At 43.0% G+C, this 26,906-nt stretch overlaps 1 protein-coding gene across 2 annotated transcripts in view; it reads left to right on the top strand.

Annotated features, from left to right (window-relative positions):
• nlrc5 (NLR family, CARD domain containing 5) overlaps positions 1 to 26,906 on the top strand; it is a 175,336-nt gene that overhangs the window by 42,982 nt on the left and 105,448 nt on the right. For both annotated transcript variants that reach the window (XM_060838192.1, XM_060838191.1), the window contains 7 exons: positions 1,448 to 1,528; positions 3,224 to 3,343; positions 7,496 to 9,245; positions 16,947 to 17,030; positions 17,931 to 18,014; positions 18,107 to 18,190; positions 23,926 to 24,015. In XM_060838192.1, the coding sequence (XP_060694175.1) occupies positions 1,448 to 1,528; positions 3,224 to 3,343; positions 7,496 to 9,245; positions 16,947 to 17,030; positions 17,931 to 18,014; positions 18,107 to 18,190; positions 23,926 to 24,015 (2,293 nt within the window). The remainder of the gene's footprint in view (positions 1 to 1,447; positions 1,529 to 3,223; positions 3,344 to 7,495; positions 9,246 to 16,946; positions 17,031 to 17,930; positions 18,015 to 18,106; positions 18,191 to 23,925; positions 24,016 to 26,906) is intronic.

The raw sequence follows: 26,906 nt of genomic DNA, 5'->3' as shown, positions 1-26,906 counted from the left end.
CAGTGCCAGCAAATTGACAGAGACCTGGTGTTCAGCAAACATAAAACAAAATAAGCAAGACTTTGATCTGTATAAGAAATACAGCAGCTGTTCTACAGCAAAGGCCTGCAAGCAGCAATGAGGTTTGTGACTAGTTGTGTTCTTCTCTGATGTTGATTGAAGGTTAAACATAGGTCAGGATGTTGAGAATAACTCCCCCACCTCCTTTCTTCAAAGTTATGTTGTACAATATCTGAGAGAAAGCAGATGGGACCTTGGTTTGACTCCTCAACCAGTCAGTGGCACCTCTAATGGTACAGCACCCCTGTACTGCCATGGAGAGTCACCCGAGACTTTACTCTTTGGTCTGTGGGATGGAATATAAAGCTCTACCTTTTGACCCAGCAGTAATGTGTGTACGTGAGTAGTTAGCAATGAGCACCACAACAAGGATAGAACTCCCACCCCAGTCCTCACCCCACCAAACTCGGCATAAACCGCATCATCTGCCGACATTTGCACCACCTCCAAACGGACCCCACCACCAGGCATATATTTCCTTCTTCACCCCTATCCATGACTACATGGTCAGGTCCATGACCCCACCCCCAACAACCCACCCTCTCCTCCTGGCACCTTTCCCCACACCACCTCCCTCACCTCCATCCAAAGCCCCAAAGGAGCCTTCCACATCCATCAAAGTTTCACCTGCACTTGCACACATGTCATTTATTGTATCCGTTGCTCCCGATGTGATTTCTGTTACATTGGGGAGACTGGACGGCTTCTCGCAGAGCGCTTTAGGGAACATCTTCAGGATACCCTCACCAATCAACCCCACCACCCCGTGGCCGAACATTTCAACTCTCCCTCCCACTCTGCTGAGGACATGCAGATCCTGGGCTTCTTCCAATACCATTCTCTCACCGCCTGACGCCTGGAGGAAGAATGCCTCATCTTCTGCCTCGGAACTCTACAACCCCAGGGCATTAATATGGACTTCACCAGTTTCCTCATTTCCCCTCTCCCCACCTTACCCCAGCACCATCCTCATGACCTGTCCTACCTGCCAATCTCCCTTCCCACCTATTCGTTCCACCCTCCTCTCCGACCTATACCCCTTTTTTCATCCACCTATTGCACACTCAACTACCTTCTCCCCAGCCCCACCCCCGAGGCTTCCAGCCTCATTCCTGATGAAAGGCTCTTGCCTGAAACTTCAATTTTCCTGCTGTTGGATGCTGCCTGACCTGCTGTGCTTTTCCAGCACCACTCTAGTCTTGACTCTAATCTCCAGCATCTGCAGTCCTCACTTTCACCTAGAAATAGTTTGCAACTTAACATAAGAAATGCTCTGATCAAATTTCCAACAATCTGAGTAATTTTAAGTTGGTCTTGATGCCCTGAACTAACATTCCCTCTTAACCTCTTCAGTAAAATGTCTTCAATATTTTGGCAACTTCTTTAGATAAACCACAGACTGGAAGAAAACGTAAAGCAGCAAAAGTGGCAAACCAGAAATCTACCAAAGTAAAACGAGTGAGAAAAGGTAAGCTGAAACACCAGTATTAATGTAAAGATAGTAGAATTGTGATAGCAGCTAGCACTTGGTAGGAGGTTTGGTGGCAGGTATTTGCCCTGGGACTATATACTATACTATATACTGTTTTCTATGGGTTTTGGGAGAGAGCCTGGGTTCCCAAGCTTGTAGTTACCAACCAGTTTGATTAAAGGAATAGTTCTGGAAATGTTAATGTTGGAGATTGTATTAGGCTATACCCAGTCTGATCATGTTACACAGTTTGGGTGGACAGTCTAGCTTGAGATTCCAATGTGTCATCTATAGCTCCTGTTAGTCTTAATGATAACATCAAACTATTCAAAGTACCTATTGAAATCATCCAATAATGTACATTCTGTTGTTAAGATAACCCGTCCTTGCTAAGATGCTAAATTGGTGGTTCATCCTTTACCACTGATGACTGAACAGGCCTGTAGACATATAGAATAGACGTATAGGAAGGAGGATGGGTGACAGTACATTACCTCAATCACAAGCTTTCAGTAGGGTGATCTGCAACATAAACATTACTAACGTAGGAATATTCCTGAAAATCGCCCCCTAATTTGCTCCATTGCCCCAGTTTAGGAGTGTGAGTGTGATCTCTCAGTCCCACAAGCTCAATCAGAGAACCAGCAACTCTGGAACCTTGGCAGATCCCGCCTCTAAATCACAACTCCTTTGAAGCTGCAAACATAAGAATTTTAAAGGAGGCGAAGGTGCTAGGGAAATCTGATAACATGGATTGTTGGGGCTGTGGGGTATGGCCTTGGCTTTGTTGGACAGAATCAGTCTTGGTCATGGGGGCAATCTACCTGCATGATGGTCCACCCCTGCAAGGACTTACTCTGTTGGCGGAATGCATTCGGGGCCCGTCCTGATAAAGTTACGACTCTATTTTCCTCTCCCCTATCTCCTGGCTCCTCAGCCTGGGCCTGTGCAAATTGAGCCCCCTGACTTGGACTGGAGTCACACTGTAGGCCGGAATCTATGTTGCACACCATTGCTTTTTGCAAGTTGGATACCTGATCGATTCTGGGAACAAGACTGCACTTTGTTATCCAGCCCTGAATGTTCACTGTAGTCCCTTAGTGACACTTTGACGATAGGTTGGTGATTACAAGAATTGAACTCAGCAACAAGGAAGGTATTGGCCTGGGTTTGGTTGAATAATTGAAATTGATGGTCATTGTTGAGATTAATGACTTAGCCATCTGATCTCACTATTGAAATATAATCTCTTGAATTAAGCACCCAAGAGAGATCTATTTTCCAGAGTCTTTTCCCCTTAGTTAACCTTGCTTATTACCCTTTTTTTGGAATCTCTGTATTAGATTACATGATTCTTTCAAACACTGCATAATTAAGTCTTGATACTCCCTAGGAGAAAGTGAGGTCTGCAGATGCTGGAGATCAGAGCTGAAAATGTGTTGCTGGAAAAGTGCAGCAGGTCAGGCAGCATCCAAGGAGCAGGAGATTCGACGTTACGGGCATAAGTCCTTCTTCAGGAAGGGCTTATGCCCGAAACGTCGAATCTCCTGCTCCTTGAATGCTGCCTGACCTGCTGCGCTTTTCCAGCAACACATTTTCAGCTCTTGACACTCCCTAGCTGTATTTTTGTGGGGCATTTGATTGACATTCATATGTAAACCTTAAAATGTATTCTTTCCTGTTCTGTTTAAGCAAATTCTTGCCAAGCTAGAGAAGTAAATTCCAGTTCTACAGCTCCCTTCACAGAGTCTCAAGAAGTGGACATGTCATTTCAAGCAGGAGAGGAGTATTTGAATTTGCCAGCAATGTCAGGTAGTTTTTTTTTACATATTATCTCTAAGTTCATTTGTTCTTCCTCTTTACCAATAGTGGCACAGAGTACAAAAGCAAGTACGTTCTATTAAATCTATAAAAACTATTGGGCCTCAGCTAGTGTGATGTGTCTAATTCAAGGCTCAACTCATCAGACAGGAAGTCAGGTTCTTCAGAGGGATGAAGCACTTCAGAGATGTGGAGAGATGAGAGGAATTGGGATTGAGCAGAGAAGCTGAAGATAAATGAGAGATTAAAAGAAGATATTCCAAATTATGAGGGGCGTTGTTCGAGAATGTAAGAGCAAATTGTCCCCAGTGACTGGAGAACAAATCATCGAAAGATCCAGATTTAAGATAATCAGCAAAAGAAACTGTAGGAGAGGAAGAGTTTGGATTTTGCACAACAAGTTGCAACAATCTGGAGTTCATTATGAAAGGAGGTTCAAGAATATCTTTCAGAAGCGAAATGTGTATGTGCTAGGATAGGAAAGGTTCTGAGGAAGGGTCACTCGACCCGAGCTTCAATCTTGTTTTCTCTCCACAGATGCTGCCAGATGTGCTGAGTTTTTCCAGCAAGTTTTGTTTCTGTCTAGGAAAGATGTGCAAGGAAAGGGTAGGGGATTGGACCATTTGGAAAGCTCTTATGAAGCTCACAACGGGCTGAAGGCATTCCATGCTTTTAAATTCTATGGCTGTAAAATTTGAATACAAAATGTCCACTGGCATTTCATCGTTTTGCAAGTGATTGCACACTTTGGTGCAGGCTGTGCTGGATGCCATTCGGGATAAGTGCACACAATGGGAGTGAGTATTGGAAATGTGTAGGAAAGGCAGATTGCAATGTCTGTCAGTCTGTGTAATGCTTACCAATCAAACCATCCAACCTTGCATACAAAGCCAAGCTCTTCACCTTTCTATATTCCTGTCCTCCAGGTGTCTTTGCCTGTCATAGTGCTCCTATGCAGTGCTACCATTGTAGATGAAAGACTTTCAGTTGAGGAGACCACAGCTAAGCTTGCAGGTCATCTTCCCACAACTCTAGGCCTAGAGGACTGCACTACCTCAGCATGGGTGGCAGCTTTCTAGCTGGATAACTGCCTGGCAAGAGCCAGGGCACTGAGCAAGTGGCAGTTGTGGAACCACCAGTGCAGCCATCATGAAAGGACAGCAAACCCATGCTTCAAGGATCTACTGTCACTTCCTCCAGGGCAGACCCTCACTCTCAGCAACACTGCAGCACAAACTGAGGGACTGCTGTTACAGCCTGCACTAGACTGTTGAGGGTGGGCTGGAATATGGAAGATCTATTTGCAATTTGTGGATGCATTCTGAAATCTACAAACCTGCTGTAACCTTTTGTAGAAGGCTTTTTCAACACTGTGTTTATCCAACCAGCATGTATTAGCATTGCTCAGGGCTGGTCTATGGAGACCTTGTGATATTTATTTACTCAGGACAAGCTGTGTTCTGTCTGGCCTGTCCCAGTAAACTCATTGCTCATGGTCTTTCTTGGGAATTAAATGGTCAAACAAAGGCCTATTGTGAAGGCAGTTGAGGGAGTGTTGTACAAATTGTCAGCTCCTCATGAATCCCTGCTTCCTTCCATAGAGGAAGGTTAGTTTTTGAAGATCAGAAAGTCAACAGGACACCACGGATAGGGAGAAAATGCAGACCTGGAGTGTGTGGCACATTGGGCTGTTATTAAACAGCCATGCAATATCCTGCGTTTAATATCTGGCAGTAATGTTAGGTGAACAAATTTCTCCCACAGAGTTTACTTCCAAAATGTGAGTTAGCATACAACAGACATTGAATATACATGTTCATTATTCTTGTAATTGAGCTCTTATAGCAATTATAGGCTGAGTTATTGCATCTTCATACTGACAGCTGGATTTTACCTATTTCACACTATTCCAAATTTAGAAAGTGATGAACTGTGGTAAGGCTTACAAGCAGCAGATCATGGCATGCTAGGTGCATGGCTGATCTTGCTGTCTATCACAAAAATGTCCGGTGTGTTAAGTGATGGTGTTCACGAGTCTCAAATGAGAGGGAGCCTAACTGGCATTCTGGGACAAAATGGAAGTGGGTAAAGGTTTTACCAGGTGGAAAGTGGTCACCCTGGATGAATCATAAACCAATTTGCCAACAAAGCCTTACCCTATCTGTTACAAATCCTTTAACGCTCACCCATTCTACTCCCTCACTTCTTAGCAAACTACATGATAAGCCAGGCTTCCAGCCAGTATTCATAATTGAGTCCCAGCTTCTCAAAGGGGTTAAGTCTTTGTCAGGGATTTAATGCACCACTGAAACAGCCTTAGGAGTAGAAATTAACATTTTAAATGTTACTTTGCTTTGAGTTTCAGCTGAGGAAAATGTTCACGATAGTATGTGAAACTACAGTCAGAGTAATTGTGGAACAATTGAATGTTTTGCTTCCTGCCACGTGCTATTCTGTGATTGCTAGTTTTCAAACAGGGAGCTGTGCAATTTGATAACTCAGTGTTCTGCTGCATATTTGTTCCTTACTCATCTTAACTAAGTCAAATTTCCTCTAATTATCATCAACTGTAAGCCAAGTTAATAAATCAATTTAGACCTCAGTTACCACAAACTTATCTTCAGCAGAAGTGTGACGCTGGGATATGATATACATAGGGTGACCCACTCAAATTTTAGATGCAATACCTAAGATGCAACACAATTAAAGAAAGGCTTGCATTTATACAGTGCCTTCTTACGACCTTAGGTTAGCCCAAAGTGCTTTACAACCAATGAGGTACTTCTAAAGTGGTCAGTCTTGCAATGTAGGAAGCTCAGTTGCCACATTTCAGTGCAGGCAGTAGTGTCATGGTACTGGCAGTTCAGAGTCCTGGGCTAGTGCTCCGAGGACACGAGTTTGAATCCTTTGTGGCAGATGGTGGAATTTGAATTCAATAAAATCTGTAATTAAAAGCTAGCCTAATTACAACCTATCTGTCTCACTCATAGGCCTTCGGGAATGTAATCTGGCCTATATATGACTGCAGACCCATAACGGTGTGGTTGCCTCTTACCCTCCCTTGGAAGTGGCTAGCAGTTATATCAAACTCCACAAAGTCTCAAGAAACTGCAACTGGTCTGGCATTAACAAACATAGCTCTGTTGACCTTGCAAAGTACTCTTCACCAATATGGGGGAGCTAATGCTCAAATTAAGAGAGCTGTTGCATAGATGAGTCAAGCAACAGCCTGACATAGTCATACTCACAGAACCATACCTGACAGACAATGTCCCAGACAGTACTATCACCATCCCTGGATATGTCCTGGCCCATTTGTTGGACAGACTCCGCAGAGGTGGTGGCACAGTGGGATAGAGTTAGGTAGGAGTTATCCTGAGACAACTGCACCAAGTAACTTAGCTCCTGACTCCCCCTAAACCTGTCCACCATTTACAAGTCAGGAGTGTGATGGAATATTCCCCAGTTGCCTGGATGGGTGAAGCTTCAACAACACTCAAGAAGCTCATCACCATCCAGGACAAAGCAACCTGCTTGATCTTCACTCCAACTAACACCTTCTGCATTCACTGTCTTTGCCACGGATGCACAGTAGCAGCAGTGAGGTACCATCTACAAGATGTACTGCAGCAACTTACAAAGTCTCCTCCAACAGCACCTTCCAAACCTGTGACCTCAGCCATGTAGAAGGACGGGAACACCACCTTCTGCATGCTCTTCTCCAACTCTAAGCGTTCTGACTTGGAAAATATCCCTGTACCTTCAGTATCACTGCTTCAAAATCCTGCAACTCCCTGACAATGCAGTGGTTGTCCCTGTAGCTTTGTAGCAGTTCAGGCAGATTGCTCATCACCACATCACCCAGAGCAGTTAGAGGCAGGCAATAAATGCTGACCTAACCATCCACTTAGGTCAATCCAATGTGCTTGCACATCCCATGAATAAAAAACAGTGAGCTCCCACAAATAGCAATATTACAATGATCCGAATCTTTTTAAACAGTAAGTTTCATGAAGAGATAACTTTGGCCAGGATACTGGGAAACTCACTGAATGTGCAGCAAATTTTTAATGGTACAGATGTGCTGTAAACCATTCTTGTAGTGTTATCATTTTTCAGACTTTTTATGTTTTGTGTTGGCAGACTTTGCAGAAGATTACAAATCGTTAATGGTAAAGTGTGTCTCTGAGAAGTATGAGGCCAATATGGCGAAAGAAGACCAAATGAAACAAGTAATCATTGACCAGACGTTTAGGAGTCTGACCATGAAAGATGGAAATGTGGCCAAACTGAAGGAGAGAATCGATGCTAGCCGCGATGATGTACTCAGTTCACCAGGGCTTGAAGAGAATCAGGACACAGTTGCAAACCTAACAGAGTTCCTGAGCAAAAAACACGTCTCCAACTGTAGAGTGCACATCCTACTTGGAAAAGCAGGAACTGGAAAGACAAAGTTGATGCACAAAGTTTGCTACGAGTGGGCACGAGGGACTCTCAGTCAGTTCCAGTATGTATTTTTATTTGAGTTTCGCCAACTCAATCTGATCAATAAGAGCATAGATCTGAAGAGTATGCTGTTTGACTTGTTCCTTCAGCCACAAAGGAACTCCCATGCTGTATTTCGATTCATCATAGGAAATCCAGAGAAGATATTAATCCTGTTTGATGGCTTCGATGAGTTTGTGGGGAAGGCCTCTGTCCACACCGCCCCTGTTTCCAATGACCCCATGGCTCCACTGTCAGTGGGACAGTTATTTTCCAGCCTGTATAACGGCAAACTGCTCCCAGGCTCTACGATCCTAATAACGTCCAGACCAAAAGACGTCCTCTCCTTGCCTTTAGATGTGGTGGGTCAAGTGGGAGAAGTCTCAGGGTTCAACCAAAGTAAAATCGAAGAGTATGCACGTCGATTTTTCAGAGACAGTAAACAAAATCATCAAGCAATCTGCCACTTGCAGAAGAATAGGAAGATTTTAAACATGTGCTACATTCCTGCCTTGTGCTGGATAGTTTTTCTCTGTCTTGAGCGCTTGTTAACTCCTCGAACTGCAGAACCCAAGCTACCTCATACAATGACACAGTTCTACATCAAGATGCTCACCGTATTTTTAAGCAAGGGTACCACTAGTAAGCGGGCTAGAGCTAATGCTGAAACACGGTTACTAAACAAACACAGAGAAGATATTCATGGACTTTGCGAACTTGCAATAAAAGGGCTGCAAGAGAGTAAATCTGTATTTTATTTGCGAGACCTCCTTTCTGAAAAAATCATTGACTTTGCTTCTTTGTATGGATTTCTTACCACTTTTGAAGTGAAGACAATAGATCAGAACCAGGAGAATGGACATGCCTTTATCCACCTGACCCTGCAGGAGTTCCTGGCAGCACTTCACCAGATGATTGACAACACCATTTCTGACCAGGTGCTAAAACGCACGTTTTCCCTCAAGTCAAAATGGACATCAAAGAATGACCTGAGAAATGAGTTCACCGCAGCCGTTCATGTATTTTTATCCGGGTTAGCGTCGAAGGGATGTAAGCAGTTCCTCAGTACATTAGCAAACAAGAATGAAGCATGGGTGCAAATGAAGCAAAAGGCAATTTTACAGAACTTGCAAAAGTTGGCAACCACAAACCTAACTGGGCCAAAAATAATCGAGTTGTGTCACTGTGTGTATGAAACACAAGACTGTGACCTTGCGCAGGAAGTTGCAGCACAGTTAAAGTCCAAGTTTGAGCTTCGAAACTTCAGGCTTACTCCCGCAGATATGACTGTTCTGACATTTGTGATAAATAGTGGAGCCAGCTGCATCTCTCTGGATATTGGAGGCTGTGCCATGGATCTTGAATGTGTCGCCATTCTAGGAACTTGCAAGAACATAGAAGTTCTAGTGTGAGTGCATGCATGCGGTTTTTGGCAGGAGTTTTCAGTTCTGTTGACTTTGCGGGTTTGTCAGGGATTGCCAAGGCCTTACATCACCTGGAATTCTGCTGCCCACTTCAATCCACAGCACGTATCAAGCACTGTAAACTTTAGGGTCTACATTTGAGATCAACTTTTCATATCTGGTCAATATCCTCACTTCATCGCAGCACAGATTCACACCAATATAATGCTGATTTGAGAACGAGGCACTGGGATCATGCTAATTTTGGCATCAGGCACTGGGATCATGCTGATTTTGGCATCAGGCACTGGGATCATGCTGATTTTGGCATCAGGCACTGGGATCATACTGATTTTGGCATCAGGCACTGGGGTCATGTTGATTTGGGAATCAGACACTGGGGTCATGCTGATTTGGGAATCAGACACTGGGATCATGCTGATTTGGGAATCAGACACTGTGATCATGGTGATTTAGGAATCAAGCATTGAGATGATGCTGATTTGGGAATCAGGCACTGGGATCCTGATTTAGGAATCAAGCACACAAATCATGCTGATTTGGCAATCTGGCAAAGAAATTATTCTGATTTGTGATGCTTGCCATTCACTTCAACTACTGGAAATCTGGGTGTGGCTGATTCTCTCTGATCTTGGCTCTCACTGGGCAAGTCTCTTCACCAGAAGTGGAGTCTTGCAAAATATACAGTTAACCATTATCATCCATGTTGCTAGTGACATCTCACCGCACTAGAATGTCAGAGACAAGAAATAAGAACAACAGGAGTAGGCCATTTGGCTCATTGGGCCCACTCCTCCATTCAGTATAATCATGGCTGATCTTGGTTTTTATCTTCACTTTCCTGCCCACTCTCCACATTGTTTGATTCCGAGACAGAAAATTGGAACTCCAAAGCATCCACGTCCTTTCGGTGGAGAATTCCGTATCGTCACCACTCGGAGTAACATAATCTGTGCTCCCCTTAGTCCTAAGCGATTGGCCCTTTATCCTAAGGTCATGTCACTGTGTTTAGATTTTCTGACTAGCACAAATAATCTCTGTATCCATCCCTTCAGAATCTAGTATGTCTCAATGAATTTGCCTCTCGTTCTTCTAAACTCCAGAAAATATGCACCTAATTTGCTCAACCATTAATCATAAGGTGGACCCCCTTATCCAAGAGGTTATTTCAATTAATCTTTACTTTCATGCCTCCACTACAAATATATCCTTTCACAATCGGAGACTGAAAGTGCACTCAATACTGCGGATGGGGTCTCACCAAAATCCTGAACAATGTTAGCAAGACCTCCTTAATTCTGTACTCCAGTCCCTTTGCCACAATGGCCGACATGGCAGTTATCTTCTGAATTGCTTGCTGCATCTGCATGCTGACTCTCCTATATGAGTGCTCTCAATTCTCTTTGAATGTCTACATCTTTTAAACAATTTTCTGCATTTCTGTTCTCATAACAGAGTGAATAATGTCACATGTTCCTCCATTATACTCATTTCACCTATCAATAACTCTTTGCAGCCTCTCTGTGCCTTTCACATCATATACATTTCCACCTAACCTTTTGTCATTAGCAAATTTAGTAACATAACTCTTGGCCTCTTCATCTAAGCTGTTAACGTATATCATAAATATCTGAGATGCCCTTATCTTGCCTATTAGCTTTTAGTATGGCATCACATAGAATGTATTTTGGAAATCAATTTGACTTATCGCCCATTGGTTCCAGTTTATCTGTCTGGCTAGTTACACCCTGAGATCTAATAAACTTGCCAAACAGTTCCCCTTCAGTGAAACCATGTTTACTTGTCCTATGCTTTTCTAAGTGCATTATTAAGACTTCTTTGATAATAAATTCCAGTCAGTTAACTGGCTTGGAGAGGATTATTTTCTTGCTTCCTCCTAACTTGAGCTTTTGCAAATTTCCAATTTGTTGGGATTGTTCCCAAACCAAAGGACTTCTACCTCCTTTGGAGCCTTGAGCTGAAGGCTATCACATATTGGGAATTTTAGTCCAATACTTTTTCTCTGTTGATACTAATGATGTTAATTGCCTGCTTTTAGCCCCAGGTTACCATTTAGATCTGGCATTATGCTTGTATATTCCATGGTGAAGACACGGACTTTGTTCAATACCTTTACCGTTTCTCCTGTCTCTGCTTCTAAGAGTCCAAAGATTAGTCTAGCTAATCTCTTCCTTTTTACATTTTTTATAAAATCCCTTACAAGCTTTTTTTTCACATTTCATCCTGATTTATTTTCATATTCAATTTTTCTTCCCCCTTATCACCTTTCGGTTGTACTTTGCTGATTGCTCCTTGAATTAACTGCATAGTCACCAAGTCTCCCTTTACTTACATCTGCACAGTACACTGGCTGTGACCAGCCAGCTCGGAGCCAGTCCCCTGCAATGAGGAGATTGTGAATCCCCTGTTAATACTGATTGGCCCATGTTAACAACCTCAGTCAAGGATTTCATAGTCAGTGAGATCCACCCTGATTCCAGTCACTACACTCCTCTGTCTTGCTTCTAGGTTTTGCAACATGGTCAGCTTCTGTCAGCCTTGCATGAGTTTGATTCTGGAATGTGATTGGCCGTCAGTCCAGACTAGAATCAACAGATTGATACTATTACCTTGATGCTTCCTGCTTACTAGGTTGTTGGTATGGGAAGATCCTCAGGTCTACTGCAGACGTTACACACCATAAACCCACAATTTGAATGAATCATACCCAACCAATTTGGATAGAGTTTTATGTGAAATTGATAAACATCATAGTTCTCTGCAGCTAGTACTAAACAAACATTTGAACATTGAAGGTGAGGTTCACAAATATACAATCAACAAGAGGAAGAAGCTCAGCAAATATCCCCTGCCTCAATGATGGAGATCTCAGCACATCAGGATTGTTATATAAACCCCTCCACTAATTAAACCAAACACCTAGAAAAGCTCACCTCACTTCGTAATCTGTTAAAGTATGAGTGACAGAGAACTCCCTAAATTCCACTGTTTAAAGAATAAAAAATCATTTTTTTAAACTCTAAAAGTGAACTGTTTGGTTGGTATTGGTATTAGGAGAAAGTGAGGACTGCAGATACTGGGGATCAGAGCTTAAAAATATGTTGCCGGAAAAGCGCAGCAGGTCAGGCAGCATCAAAGGAGCAGGAGAATCAACGTTTCGGGCATAAGCCCTTCTTCAGGAAGGTATTGGTATTGTTTGGTATTACTCTACATTGTAAACCAGTCATTCAGCCAACTGAACTAACCAACTCCTAGATAGCTTTCAGGGCACAACCAAGTTCAATCCTTTGTTTGAATTGATGCTGAGCACGTAAGAAGGTGGTTGTGGTTGTTGGAAGCCTATCAACCTAGCCTCAGGACATTGCTGCATCATGATGATGAACTTCAATTAGCTTTAAATGATCTTCCCTCCATAGTAAGGTTGAGTTGTGGGTGTACTCTGAGTCACAATGTTCAAAACTATTTATGACTCCTCAGATACTAAAGCAGTATGTGTCCTTATGCGATAAAACCCGGTATCATTAGAATTGGGACTGATTAGTGGCAAGTAACATTCTTGACCGCCAAATGCCAGGAAATAACTATCTCCAACAAGAGGCAATCACCTGATGAAGGAGCATCGCTCCGAAAGCTAGTGTGCTTCCAATTAAACCTGTTGGACTATAACCTGGTGTTGTGTGACTTTTAACTTCCAACAAGAGAGAATCTGATGATCTCCTCTTGAAATTCAATGTTACTGCAATCACTGAATCCCACAGCATCAGTGTATTGGCATAATCATTGAACAGAAACATAATTAGACCAGCTATATGAACACTGAGGCTGTGACATTAGTTTCTAGTCTGGGAATTCTATGGTGAGTATCTTGACCTTTGACTCCCCAAAGCCTGTTCACCATTTACATGGTAAAGGAGTGTGGTAGAATGAATACACTCCACTTGCATGGATGAATGCAACTCCAACTACACTCAGGAAGATCAACATCAAGCCCCCTTGATTGGTACAACACCCACCACCTTGCATCTTCACCCCTTACACCAAGTGGCAACAGTGTGTACCGTGAACAAGATACACTACATCAATTTTTCAAGTCTCTTTCAACAGCACCTTCCAAACCTGCAAACTCCAGAACAGAATAACAATTTATTGTCACTTGTAATTTGTGAGACGTGAATGAATCACCACAATTCGGCGCCATTTTGATTTGAAAAATTACAAAAAGAAACAATTGAGACAAAGTTAGGTCAAAGTTCACCTTTTGTCCCCTCCATGGCAATCTGGGTTCCTGCAGTGGCTATGAAATGCCACAGCTGAAGCTGCCAAAGCAAGGATTTCTGGACCGATCCACCATGCTGCCTCTGCTGAAGCCATTGTATCGTTTCCATAGCAAGGAGGGACAGATTGGACCCACCGAGACCCAGTGCTGAAGCTATCTGTCAAGGTGGTACCACTTCAGTCGCCACCCAAAGCTGCCACATTGCTGCCATTGCCTCGGGGAATGAAGTCACCACTGACTTTGCCAGCAAGGGGAACAGACCACACCCATCATGTTGAAGCATTCGACAAAGCCACAAGGCCACAAAGAATGGACATCCGAATGCATCAAGCTGACCCCTTCCTCCATTGCAACCGCAGAATGGAAGAAAAGGTGAACTTTGATGCAAGAAAGAAATGAAAAAACAAAATAGCCAGCAAGGAGAGCGAACCGTACAGGCAGAGTCCACATACTTCCTGCCCTGCTACCACAGCCATCTTGTCTCCAACAAAAATCAAGTCCAACAAATAAATGGACAATGGCAATAGTTTGCAAAATCAAACCTATGCCACACGATACCCTGATTTGGAAGTAAATCACCATTGCTTTAGAGAGACTGGGTCAAGAACCTCAACTTCTACCACTACTCCCTCCGACACGTCTGAACTGCAGATGAACTGCATCGATTCAAAGAGAGAGTTCTCCATCATCTTCAAGAGCAGTTTGCAGTGGTCAATGAACTCTGACCTTGCCAGTGACACTCACATCCTATTAAAAAAAAGAAAAAACACAATTAACACTCTATTCCCCTTTTGTTTCCTTTCTCATCCTCCCTTTGCCTTGCACCATCATCTTTCTGCCAATCAAAGCCCTCCTACCTTCCATTCTACTGCACATCTTCACTTCTGCACTTTGACCCCTTCATTTACCCTTCCCCCTCTACACACACATATGAGAACTTAGGAGTTAATCTCTTTGTTCAAAGTTTGTGAGAAGATTTGTAGCTCGGGTGCTCGTTGTTGTGGTTCTGTTCGCCCAGCTGGGAGTTTTGGTTGCAAACGTTTCGTCCCCTGTCTAGGTGACATCCTCCGTGCTTGGGAGCCTCCTGTGAAGCGCTTCTGTGCTGATTCCTCCGGCATTTATAGTGGTTTGAATCTGCTGCTTCCGGTTGTCAGTTGCTGTCTGCTGCAGTGGCCGGTATATAGGGTCGATGTGTCTGTTGATAGAATTTGTGGATGAGTGCCATGCCTCTAGGAATTCCCTGGCTGTTCTCTGTTTGGCTTGCCCTATAATAGTGGTGTTAATCTCTTTGACCTGAAACATTGATGATCAGGTCAGCTCCCCTCCTTCAGAGATGCTGGCTCGTCTGCTGACTATTTCTGACAGTTTATGTCTGTTTTTATTATTCTGAACTTGGCCCAACCAGAAATATCAAATTTGCATGTGAGTATTCTTTATACAACGGTGTCACATTTATTGCACAATCTGAAATGTATTCAATGCAAATCTTGTGCATAAAGTAATATAATACACTGGGTATTTGCATCTAATTTTATTTGGAACTGGAAACCTATATCTTATCAGTCTAGCATTTCAAGAGTAGAAAGGCAGTTAATATTTCCTTGTCTTCCTTATTGGGATGTTCTGACCCTTTCATTCTTAGCACCCACATTTGGGAACAGGGAAGTTGACCATTTAGCTCCTTGAGTCTTCTCTGCCATTCTGTATGACATGGCTGATGTTGGGCCTCACCTTCACCTTTCTGTCCGTTCATTTTATCTCTTAATTTTCTGAGATGAAAGGTCAGTCTCACCTGGTCTTAAACATTAGATTAGCAACGAGGTACCGAGCCTCATGCTTGAACAGAGTAATAACTAGACATTCCAACTGGAAGTATTGTGCCTGCTTTTTATCTTTCTTCCTTCTGTCTCTGCTGCCCAACCACAAAGGATAGCACTTTTGTGACTTTAGCCACATTGACAGTGGCAGATTCCTGGGGAAGGACTTCTAGGCGCATCTCCCATTGGGCATGCAAGGGTGGGATTGATAGTGACCTGAGAGCTGTGACCTGTCTTTATGCTCTTGCAGTTGACAGGCATAATCTAGCTGCAGAGTTAACATCCTTCTGTCCCATTCCAATCATACGTCTTACATTCAAGGCTAGTATAAGAGCCAGCCTTAGTTGGTGTCTTCTTCTCCATTTCATGTACCAGCTATCATTTGACTTCCCTGAATTAGCTCAGTAAATTAAAATACCAATTGGTGGACTGATTTTTATTTAACTTAGGATGATGCTTCATGGAAAAGTGATTGCAAAGGACTGAATCACATAAAAGTCCCAGGATAAAAGGACACAGAATCATTTGTAACAATTTGTCAAACCATTTCTTAAATGTGGAAGGGGAAGAAGTCCCTGTAGTGTAAGATAATGGTTCTGAAAAGGTTAATATTAGAGACTGCATTACAATGTACCAATCTGATGATGGTGTGCAATATTAGAGGGGGAAGTTGAGCGAACAGGTCTCAAAGGGGATCAGTGTGTCATCTATCTCTCCCAATAGTCTTGAGTAATGATGTCTCACTAGCTAATGAATTTTGTGTCCTGCTATCCTGTTATAAACTATGTCTTATTAAAGCAGGACCCTCTTGTTAGGATTTGTTAAGTGGTTGCTTCTCTACTGTTGAAAACCAAATAGCTCCTTAGACCAGGACAAAGAATGAGGAATTATGGCATTGTCCTTCTGCCCACAAATACAGACTAAACTCGATTATCCGAATTTCGGATTATCCGAACAAGATTGCAAGGTCCTGATGCATGTCTAAACTGTGTTATCTGGCATTCGGTTATCTGGCATTTGATTATCCACCAAAATGTTTCCCGCCCATGTCATTCGGATAATCTGTACCATTGTGCTCTGTTTAAAAGCTACAATGTTCCTGTCTCCAGCTCATGGAATCTTTGATTTAAAAAAAAGTGTTACAAATCCATTTTTAAAGTGTATCTTATGACATTTGGAACAGGAGACAAGTTGTGTTGCATTCCTTTCTCTCTCCTCTGTGGTTCACCTGTGTGTAAACAGAGACTGAGTTACACATTGTTAGTCTAACACAAGCACAATCATTTACTAATGGGATAGTCTGATTTTTGGTCTTGGAGAATCAAGGGATGAAATCAAGAGGCCGAAAAGTAGAGTTGGGGCCAAGATCAGACCTGATCATGTATGGGACATGTTTTCTGTTAACTTGACACTTAAGATTCTGGACGATATAGTTGGATGGTGAAAAAGTGAATGTATTGCTGCCTGAAATGCAAAGTTTAATGCTGTCCATCAAAACGTGCTTTCTTTCTATTCCACCAGTAAAATAATACGAAATAAATATGTTTTAATTCTCTCTTTTCATCTTACAGTTTCAAAAGCAGAAAGTATGAGGACAGGTTTGCTGGAACGCTATCTGAAATCATTCCTAAAGTCAGCAGCTTAAAGAAGCTGATGTAAGAACTTTATTAACACCATGGTCATAATTGTAGTGTCTAATTTAATCTGGTCAGTGGTAACTCCTGTTGAAACTGCAGCAATTACGTAAGGAAGACAATAACAATGCAATGAGTTCCAGTACTGTAATAGAACATCACCCTAACTGGATATCATCTCATAACAACTTGATGCTCATTTATTGGTTTCATTTAGTTCCTTACTATTAGATGTTACATTTTTCAGTCCATGATCAGAGTCCCTAAAACCTGTGATGTTAAAGGTACATCAGACAAAAACTCCCCTCATTCCTTCGAGGTATTGAGTTGTCCTTGTGTGTTTTGATTTAGCTGATTGGTAGTCTAATTGCACCCATGACCCTTACATAGGGAAGTTGGCAAATCAAACTCGGCACAATATCCTTTGAGTGCTGTTGGAAAGTGTACATTTTAGGATAATGTTGAGCAGAGATTAAAGCTTGACTGGGAGGGTGATGCCCTTCCGTCTCTGTTACCTACTCCAAAACAACAACCTTTTGAGACCTCTGGGTGCCACCAACTCTGACCACTTGACTATTCTGCACTTCCTTCAGCCTGCTGTTGGTGGGGTCACCATCCCGTCAGCTGTCGTTGTCCTAAGTTCCCCCTAAACCTCTCAGTCTGTCTAGTTTGCCATCTGTGTTTAAAATACCCTTAGACCTAGCCCACTGATTAAGCTTTTAATCAACTGTCCTAATGTCTCTCCCTGGTCCAGTGTTAACTTTGCCATTGCAACTATGGAATATTTTGGAATGTTTTATTTACATTAAAAGCATATATGTGTAAGTTGTTCTTTTTGAAGTTTGTTGCATACTGTGATCGTGTTGGTCATTTTTCTTCGAAGCTTTAATTTAATTTGCAAACGTAAACTTTTGATTCCAGCCTTACATCCTGTAGTATTAGTGTGATGGGTATTACCCCCTTGGCTTCTGCACTGAAAATCTCTCATCACTTGGAAGAAATAAAGTAAGTATCACAGACAATTCCACCAAGTTACATGAAGTTCTTCTATTTCTTCCTGACATTTCTTACCATTTTGAGTTGCAATTTCTCCCCAGCTTGCAAGATAATGAACTCGGAGATGCTGGCATTACTGTACTTGTTGACGTGCTTCCTGAAATGGGAAGTCTGAGAAAAATTGAGTAAGTTGAGTTTTTATCTGACAAGGTACATCTGGATATAGCAAGCGTTCTGAGTTTGTCCTTCCAGGAACCTGGGGGGATAGAAGGAAACACTGAAAATGTGTTGCTGGTTAAAGCACAGCAGGTCAGGCAGCATCCAAGGAACAGGAAATTCGACGTTTCGGGCCAGAGCCCTTCTTCAGGAATGAGGAGAGGGTGCCAGGCAGGCTAAGATAAAAGGTAGGGAGGAGGGACTTGGGGGAGGGGCGATGGAGATGTGATAGGTGGAAGGAGGTCAAGGTGAGGGTGATAGGCCGGAGTGGGGTGGGGCGGAGAGGTCAGGAAGAGGATTGCAGGTTAGGAGGGCGGTGCTGAGTTCAAGGGAATCGACTGAGACAAGGTGGGGGGAGGGGAAATGAGGAAACTGGAGAAATCTGAGTTCATCCCTTGTGGTTGGAGGGTTCCCAGGCGGAAGATGAGGCGCTCTTCCTCCAACCGTCGTGTTGTTATGTTCTGGCGATAGAAGGAAAACCAACTGGCCTGCAGGTTATAACCCTAAAAGTCATTACATCGAGTGAGAGGGAGAGGAGGAAGCAGTGAGGGACCTGAAGAAACTTGCAGAGGAGAGTTGCTGCATAGTCAGGCTTCAATATCCCCTCATTTCTACCACAGCCCTGCCAGGTTCAGGTGGCACTGTAGGGTGATCTTTTTGGCGAACCAACTGCTAACTTTGCGAGCTGAACTACATTGCAGAGATAACATTGCAACCCTTGTTGTTTCTGTGTAGATTATAGTGCCAGACAAGTACATTTAGAGTTCTTGCTGCAGTATTCTGACTACAACTTAAAAGGAAACTTTTGAATGAGTGTCCTTTTGTTTCAAGACTTGTACCAATCTGCTACTAATATTACTTTAAGATTGATTTTAATCAACATAAATTAAGTTTAGAAATGATGTTTATAGGAATTTGTCAAAAGGAATGACAGGAATTTCCCCTACTTCAGTTACTTGAATGACTAATAGATTTAGTCATCTGATCTTAAACTTTCATTTGGAATGGTTTTTATTTGATCCCTTCAGTAAGATGGATGACAGTTGATCCTTCCAAATGCAGTATCTGTTATTCTAACAATAAACAATATGTATCATAGATCATAGAACATAGAACATAGAAAAATACAGCGCAGTACAGGCCCTTCGGCCCTCGATGTTGCGCCGACCAAATCCTACCTAACCTACACTAGCCCAATAACTTCCATATGCCTATTCAATGCCCGCTTAAATGACCATAAAGAGGGAGAGTTCACCACTGCTACTGGCAGGGCATTCCATGAACTCACAACCCGCTGCATAAAGAATCTACCCCTAACATCTGTCCTATACCTACCACCCCTTAATTTAAAGCTGTGTCCCCTAGTAACAGCTGACTCCATTAGCGGTAAAAGGTTCTCAGTGTCTACCCTATCTAAACCCCTAATCATCTTATACACCTCTATCAAATCTCCCCTAAACCTTCTTTTCTCCAATGAGAACAGGCCCAAGTGCCTCAGCCTTTCCTCATACGATCTTCCTACCATGCCAGGCAACATCCTGGTAAACCTCCTCTGCACTCGTTCCAATGCCTCCATATCCTTCCTATAGTATGGTGACCAAAACTGCACACAATACTCCAGATGAGGCCGCACCAGAGTCTTATACAACTGCAACATGACCTCAGGACTCCGGAACTCAATTCCTCTACCAATAAAGCCCAGTACACCATATGCCTTCCTCACAGCACTATTTACCTGGGTGGCAACTTTCAGAGATCTGTGTACATGGACACCAAGATCCCTCTGCTCATCCACACTACCAAGTAGCCTACCATTAGCCCAGTAATCCATCTTCTTGTTACTCCTACCAAAGTGAATGACTTCACACTTAGCTACATTGAATTCCATCTGCCACCTTTCTGCCCAGCTCTGCAACCTATCTATATCCCGCTGTAACCTGCCACATCCTTCTTCACTGTCCACAACTCCACCGACCTTTGTGTCATCCGCAAACTTGCTCACCCAGCTTTCAAGCCCCTCCTCTAGATCATTTATAAAGATGACAAACAGCAATGGTCCCAAAACAGATCCCTGTGGTACACCGCTAGTAACTACACTCCAAGATGAACCTAGTCCATCAACTACTACCCTCTGTCTCCTTCCAGCCAGCCAATTCCTAATCCAAACCTCTAATGCACCCTCAATGCCATACCTCCGTAGTTTTTGCATTAGCCTACCATGGGGTACCTTATCGAGCGCCTTGCTAAAATCCATATACACCACATCTACTGCTTTACCCTCATCCACCTCCTTAGTCACCTTCTCAAAGAACTCAATAAGGTTTGTGAGGCACGACCTGCCCTTCACAAAACCATGCTGACTATCCTTGATCACATTATTCCTATCCAGATGTTCATAAATCTTATCCCTTACAATTCTCTCTAAGACTTTGCCCACAACAGAAGTGAGACTCACTGGCCTATAGTTACTCGGGCTGTCCCTACTCCCCTTCTTGAACAAGGGGACCACATTCGCTATCCACCAGTATCCCTAAATTAAATTCATGTCAGTGATCATCCTCAGTACAATATTAATAATTTCCAGTGTTAGCTTTGCCATTGCAACTATGGAATATTTTGGAATGTTTTATTTACATTAAAAGCACATATGTCTAAGTTGTTCTTTTTGAAGTTTGTTGCATACTGTGATCGTGTTGGTCGTTTTTCTTTGAAGCTGAACCCATTGATTTGATTCTAGACAAAGAATTAACCCCAGGTACTGATGATTATTTTGTGTATATCATACTGACTGAACAGTACAATCAGAGTAGTGCCTAGTAATTAGAATCATAGAATTCCTACAGTGTGGAAACAGGCCATTTGGACCAACAAGTCTACCCAGACCCATTGCCCTATCCTATTATTCTAATTACCTCTGACTAATGCACCTAACCTACATATCCCTGAACACTATGGGCAATTTAACATGGTCAATTCACTTAACTCGCACATCTTTGGACTGTGGGTGGAAACTGGAGTACCTGGAGGAAACCCACGCAGACACGGGGAGAACTCCGCACAGACAGTCGCCTGAGGCTGGAATCAAAACTGGGTCCCTGGTGCTGTGAGGCAGCAGTGCTAACCACTGAGCCACCTCTGTTCAGTTCTGTAATTATTGTTGGCTGTCCAACATTCTTGATGAAAGCCCTGACATTTTTGTTATGCATTCTTTATTTGTAATTATTCCGTTCTTCTTCATTAGAACTTCTTATGTCTTTCCTTATGAGATGAAACACCTTTGGCCATGCTTTTCTGAATTTCCTTTTCCGCTCTATAATTCCACAATGGCATCCTTTTCCTACATTATGTTGTGATTTAAGACTTACACATTTTTCTGCGATTCTTTGACACAGTCTTGCAAATGTGAACTTCTTATGACTTCAGACTCTCTAGCTTCTTCAGTAACCTTCTTAATAACTTCAACCCAATCATGATATCTAAGTTTATCCAATCTCTTACTCTTTTCAACATGCAGGTGCCAGGACAGTGGTTCTCGTCAGTACAATAAAAAAAAGACCATTTTGAATATCTTCCTCATGTTTTTGCTTTCTGGCCCCTCTTCCATGTCACCATCTTTGAGGTCAATGTGTCTTCCCTGTCCATCCAGACTGAATTGTAAAGTCCAGGGCTGTACCTATTTGGGAACAGATGTTTGTGAGGTTTGTGTGAGTGCTGACTGAGTGAGTTGGAGTGGCAAGGTGACTCAGTGGTTAGCACTGCTGCCTCACAACACCATGGACCCAGTTCGATTTGACCCTCGGGTGACTGTCTGTGTGGAGTTTGCACGTTCTCCCCATGTTTGCATGGGTTTCCTCCAGGTGCTCCAATTCACTTTCACAGTCCAAAGATATGCAGGCTAAGTGGGTTAGCCATGGGAAATGCAGGGTTACAGGGTTAAGGTAGGGGCTGTGGGTCTGATTGGGATGGTCTTCGGAGGGTCAGTGTGGACTCAATGGATCAAATGGCCTGCTTCCACACAGTGGAGATTCTATGATTGATAACGCATCAGGAAGTTCACTCAAAATGTAGTGCAAATATATTTGCAGTTCTGGCTACAACGTTCTGACTACAACTTAAAAGGAAACTTTTGATTGACTGTTCTTTTGTTTCAAAACTTGTGCTAATCTGCTACTAATACTACTTTAAGGAGAAGAGGTGCTGTTAGAATCAGGACATTTAAAGGAGAATATTTTTTCTGTCCAAATTCCCCCCCTCCAGGCTGTGTGTGACCATCTCCCTCAGGAGTGGCAGTCTGATATTGTAGCATGTTGAAAGTGGCAATGATAACTAACGTGGCCTTTGCAGTTTACAGCTGGTTCTATGGGTTTACTGAATGCCACCAGTGAAAACAAGAGAAATAGTTTCAATGGAGGGGGCAGAAGGTCCCTCCATTCAGTAAGATATGTACTGAAACCTCACTGCTGCTTACTCGTCTGTTTGCACAAAAGGCTTCGCTCACCTGTGCCTGACAGCTTTGACTGTCTATGTCTGGAGCTTGGAGCTGTCCTGCAGCGCAAATTTCCCTTAAGCTGTGTCCCTTTGGATCTCAGATGAGCACCGACATGACCGGCTGGAATCGGAACAACTGGAGCAGACACAGCTTCTGTAGCGCAAGCACCGAAGGCAGCAGACTGCTCCTCACAGACCTGCTCTTCTGCAGGAGGGAGGGAAATCAACAGAGAGCTGGAGCTGACTGAGCGATAAAGCCAGCTCTTCTAACAGAGGGAGAAGCTTCCTTAAAGAACCTGAATCTTGGGGGGTAAAGCTGTCATGTCAGGAGGTGTTATCACTTCTATAGAGCCTTCTCAAAGGCATTATGAATTCTCAAATGCCCAATGCAAACAATTGCACAGCAAGATTTCACATTTTAAGGGGACTATTACTCCAACAATTTGAATCAACATCAAATAAACATTAGTTAGAAGGCAATTTGTACTGAAAAGATATTCTCCTTTACATTTCGAATGTAATGTTCAGTTGTGCCTATGCAGCATACTACACTCTCAGTAGATATATATAGTTTTGATTTTAATGTACAGTTCCTCCTGATTCTAACAGCATCTCTCCTCCCTGCTTCACTAGGACGAATCTTCCAATGTCCTTTTAAACAAAGACTCCTTCACTCAACCCTCTGACAATAATCAAATAGACTTCCTATTGCAAGATAGCCTGTTGCAATTCTGTGGTCTTTCACTCTTTACAACCATTGGTTCCTAGACCTTGGGTTCAGTCATTACAATCCTGTCACTTGCTGGTTAGCTCCATAACAGTTCTCTATTTCTGCTTGGCACAGTGGTACCTCTGTGTGTCTGTTTCTCCAGCACTCAGTCTGACTGCCTGTGAGAATCTGCCAGCAGCTGGACAAGCTGTCTCCTCCTTTGTGTCTAGCAGGAAGTAAAAGCTCAAATGTGACTTTAAACTGAGTTTCAGCGTGGCTCATTGCTCCCCCAGCAACCTGATCAGTGGCCTGTCTCAGGGTGAAGTTCACTACAACTCCACTACACTATTCCAGGGCATTTTATTTTACCTTATGTTAGAGCGGACAGTTTAAAATGGGGCCACTGGTCTTGCGAAGATGGCTATGAGAGCTGATCCTAACCTATTTGTAAATCTGTAAGACACAAGCATTCTGGAAATATAACTTAAAATCCTTCTTTTATTTCAGATTAGGTGACAATAATATCACTGTAGATGGAATTCTTAGAATAGCAAACACTATAAACACCTGTTCAAATATCCTGGATATCCATGTCAGGTAAGAAACATTATTGTTGAATATTTATGACAGACATTTGTTTATTCCCTGATATGGCTGCATAGAGTGTAGATTGCATCATCCTTCTGGGTGTAGGACTCTACATGGTTATACAGTCCCATACATATGTTATGGGGAGTGTTGGGGAATTGTCACTGAGCAGTAAACACTGAGATTATTCTTATTCAGGGCAACTAAAATGTTAATGGACCAAGTAGTTAAGCTGGTAATGATGGTTAATTGATTAATTAATTGACTAGGTGGATATAAAGGACAGTGCTTCCCAAGTGGAGGGCTCTCTACGCGGGAGTCCTCCCCCTTTCTCTCGGGGATCTGGGGTGGAGGGTGCTGCATGCAGCAGTCCCCTGCAACCGCAGATTGCGGTGGTTCACGGACTCCCAGCCCAACTGCTTGTTCTGTGGTGCTGTGGAGACCGTGGACCATGTGTATATTGGGTGTGGGCGTTTGCACTCCCTCTTTGATTTTCTGAAAAACCTTCTCCTCTGCTTTTGGTTGCACTTCAGTCCCACGCTCCTGATCTTCGGGCACCCGGTACGGAAGAGGGAGGGCAGGTCTGAAGACCTCCTCGTGGGTCTGCTCTTGGGCCTGGCCAAACTGGTCATAAACAGGTCCAGGCAGCGGGCCGTGGAGGGGGGTCGTGAGGGCCGACTGCCTGCCCCTCTTCCGCGGTTACGTTAGAGCCCGGGTGTCCTTGGAGAAGGAGCACGCGGTGTCCACCAACACCCTGGAGTTGTTCAGGGAGAGGTGGGCGCCGCAGGGAGTGGAGTGCATCATTTCCCCCTCCAACTCTATTTTGATTTAGTCCCTGCCCTCCCCTTCACTGTTTTGATCACACAGCATTGCCCTTTGATGTGAAGGGCACTACTCGTCACAGGCCACTCGGGTGTTTTCCTATCTTCCTGGTGGTGGAAATTGAATAAAAATTTGTACACTTTGTGTCTTTCACTGTGTCTCACACCTGCACACACACACAAATAAAAAAGAGAAAAATATATAAATAGGGGAGCTATGTCTCACACCTGCAAAAAAAAATAAAGGACAGTGCTTGTCTGTGGAAGCAGCTATAAGACTGAATAGTTAATAAACTCCAGACACAAGGGAAGGTGGCTTGGTTTCTGTCTTGAACTTGACCTTAACATAGGAGACTGAGGATTGAAGCTGGAGAAGTGGACAGGATTTTTAATTGCGTGATGGTTCTGGGCAGCTGGAGAGATTGAACAAATTCTGGAGATTATCTCTTGCATCTGTGAATGGCTGAGCTCTTCAAAAGCTTGTTTGTAAGGAACATTTCCAACACCTCATCTTCCTTTGTCTTTCAAAGCTTGAGCTGATTTACTTTTTGGGATACGGAGGAATGATTTTGCTGGTAGCTAGAAAGCATTTGATATCAGTAACTAGCTTTGCACCAGTTTCAATATATATAGATTTCAATAAAGGACACTTTGGGTTAAAGCTCTTGTATACAGGATAAATTCAGACAACTTGGTATGAGAGGAAATAGGGAGGAGTTACATTTAATACATGTTAAGTTGGAGATTTGGTGCAACAGTGTTGTAGCTCAACTCTGACCCACACTTCCTTCGAGCACAGCCCCAACAAAGGAGATGGATCAATTTAACAAAGACGAGATGAAGGGAAAAGCTGAATATTTGTTTTGATCAGGTATAAAAATTTCCTCATGCTGTTGCTAAATGCATAGCTCAGTGATGGGAAAGTCAAAGAAGGTCCTGCTCGAGGTTGACAATTCCAATGGCCTTCTGGCTTATCTCCTATCTTTGACTCCCTGCAAACATCACCTCATCCTATATTGACATGCACCAAGTCCTTTCAACCAACAACCCTGTGTTTACCAACTGACATTACCTCCCAGACTGCTAACTCATCCAGTTAACATAAAGAAAGGGGAAAACAATGTACGGTTGTCTCTCTTGCTCCCAGTTTAAGGAGAACGCAGAAAGCATCCAGTTCCTAGCTGCTCACCAGTGATTTCTGCTCAGATGTCTGGATATGGAGGGAGCTGAAGACAGAATTAAGTTTGTCACTGATTCTCCCTCCACTATGTTTCTAGACATCCCACCAATGCTTACCTTCTAGGCTTACACATACATGAGTTGAAAGGTAACTAGTGCCTGTGAACTCACATCCTCACATAACTCAATAATGTCAGGAAGGAAAATATTTTTTGAAAGCGAAAATATCTTCCTTAGCCCTGAAACCTCACTGTGAGATCTTGCTGGGTGATCATTAATGCTTTTTATGGAGGTGTTTGCTCATTTAGTTTAAGCAGACCACATATCTATATTAAAGTAATGGGAACAAAGTTTGCAAAAACAAAATCAGAAGGCACATTCATACCGGATAGATGGTAGGTTGGAGTATTGGTGTCACAATGTTTGTCTGTGTTCTTGTGGAACTGTGGTTTTCTGATTTAGCTGGTGTAAAATATCTGCAACAACCACAGGCTGTGTCTTGCAGGTTTGGGCTCAAAACCACAATTCTGGTCCATGCAGAAACGTGAAAAGTTTAGCTGGGCCTGGCCCAACATTTCTTACAGGTTCAACTTCACCAAAGTAGCTCCCCTGAATCATGAATTGTATCAGTGTCAGGTTCTATCTTCTGACAGCAATGCATCATTGATGAGTGCTGGGAAAGGTTTAATAAGGATTTGTTTGACACTGACATTGGGAATGCTGTTTCAGAATTTCAGACCCCTGGTTAAGCAGACTGTGCAGCATTCAGGCAGTCTATCAGGGAAGGCAAGAAGCAAATGTCTGTTATGAATAAGAATTAATTGCTTTAGATTCAAACTGCTGCTAATGGACCTGCGAATTCTTTTTCCTGTGGTGAGTGTATAATCTTGTGTTAGATTT

Source organism: Hemiscyllium ocellatum, chromosome 17 (genome assembly GCF_020745735.1).
Source record: "Hemiscyllium ocellatum isolate sHemOce1 chromosome 17, sHemOce1.pat.X.cur, whole genome shotgun sequence".
In the NCBI taxonomy this organism is placed as follows: domain Eukaryota; kingdom Metazoa; phylum Chordata; class Chondrichthyes; order Orectolobiformes; family Hemiscylliidae; genus Hemiscyllium; species Hemiscyllium ocellatum.
This window is presented reverse-complemented; position numbering and strand designations above follow the sequence as displayed.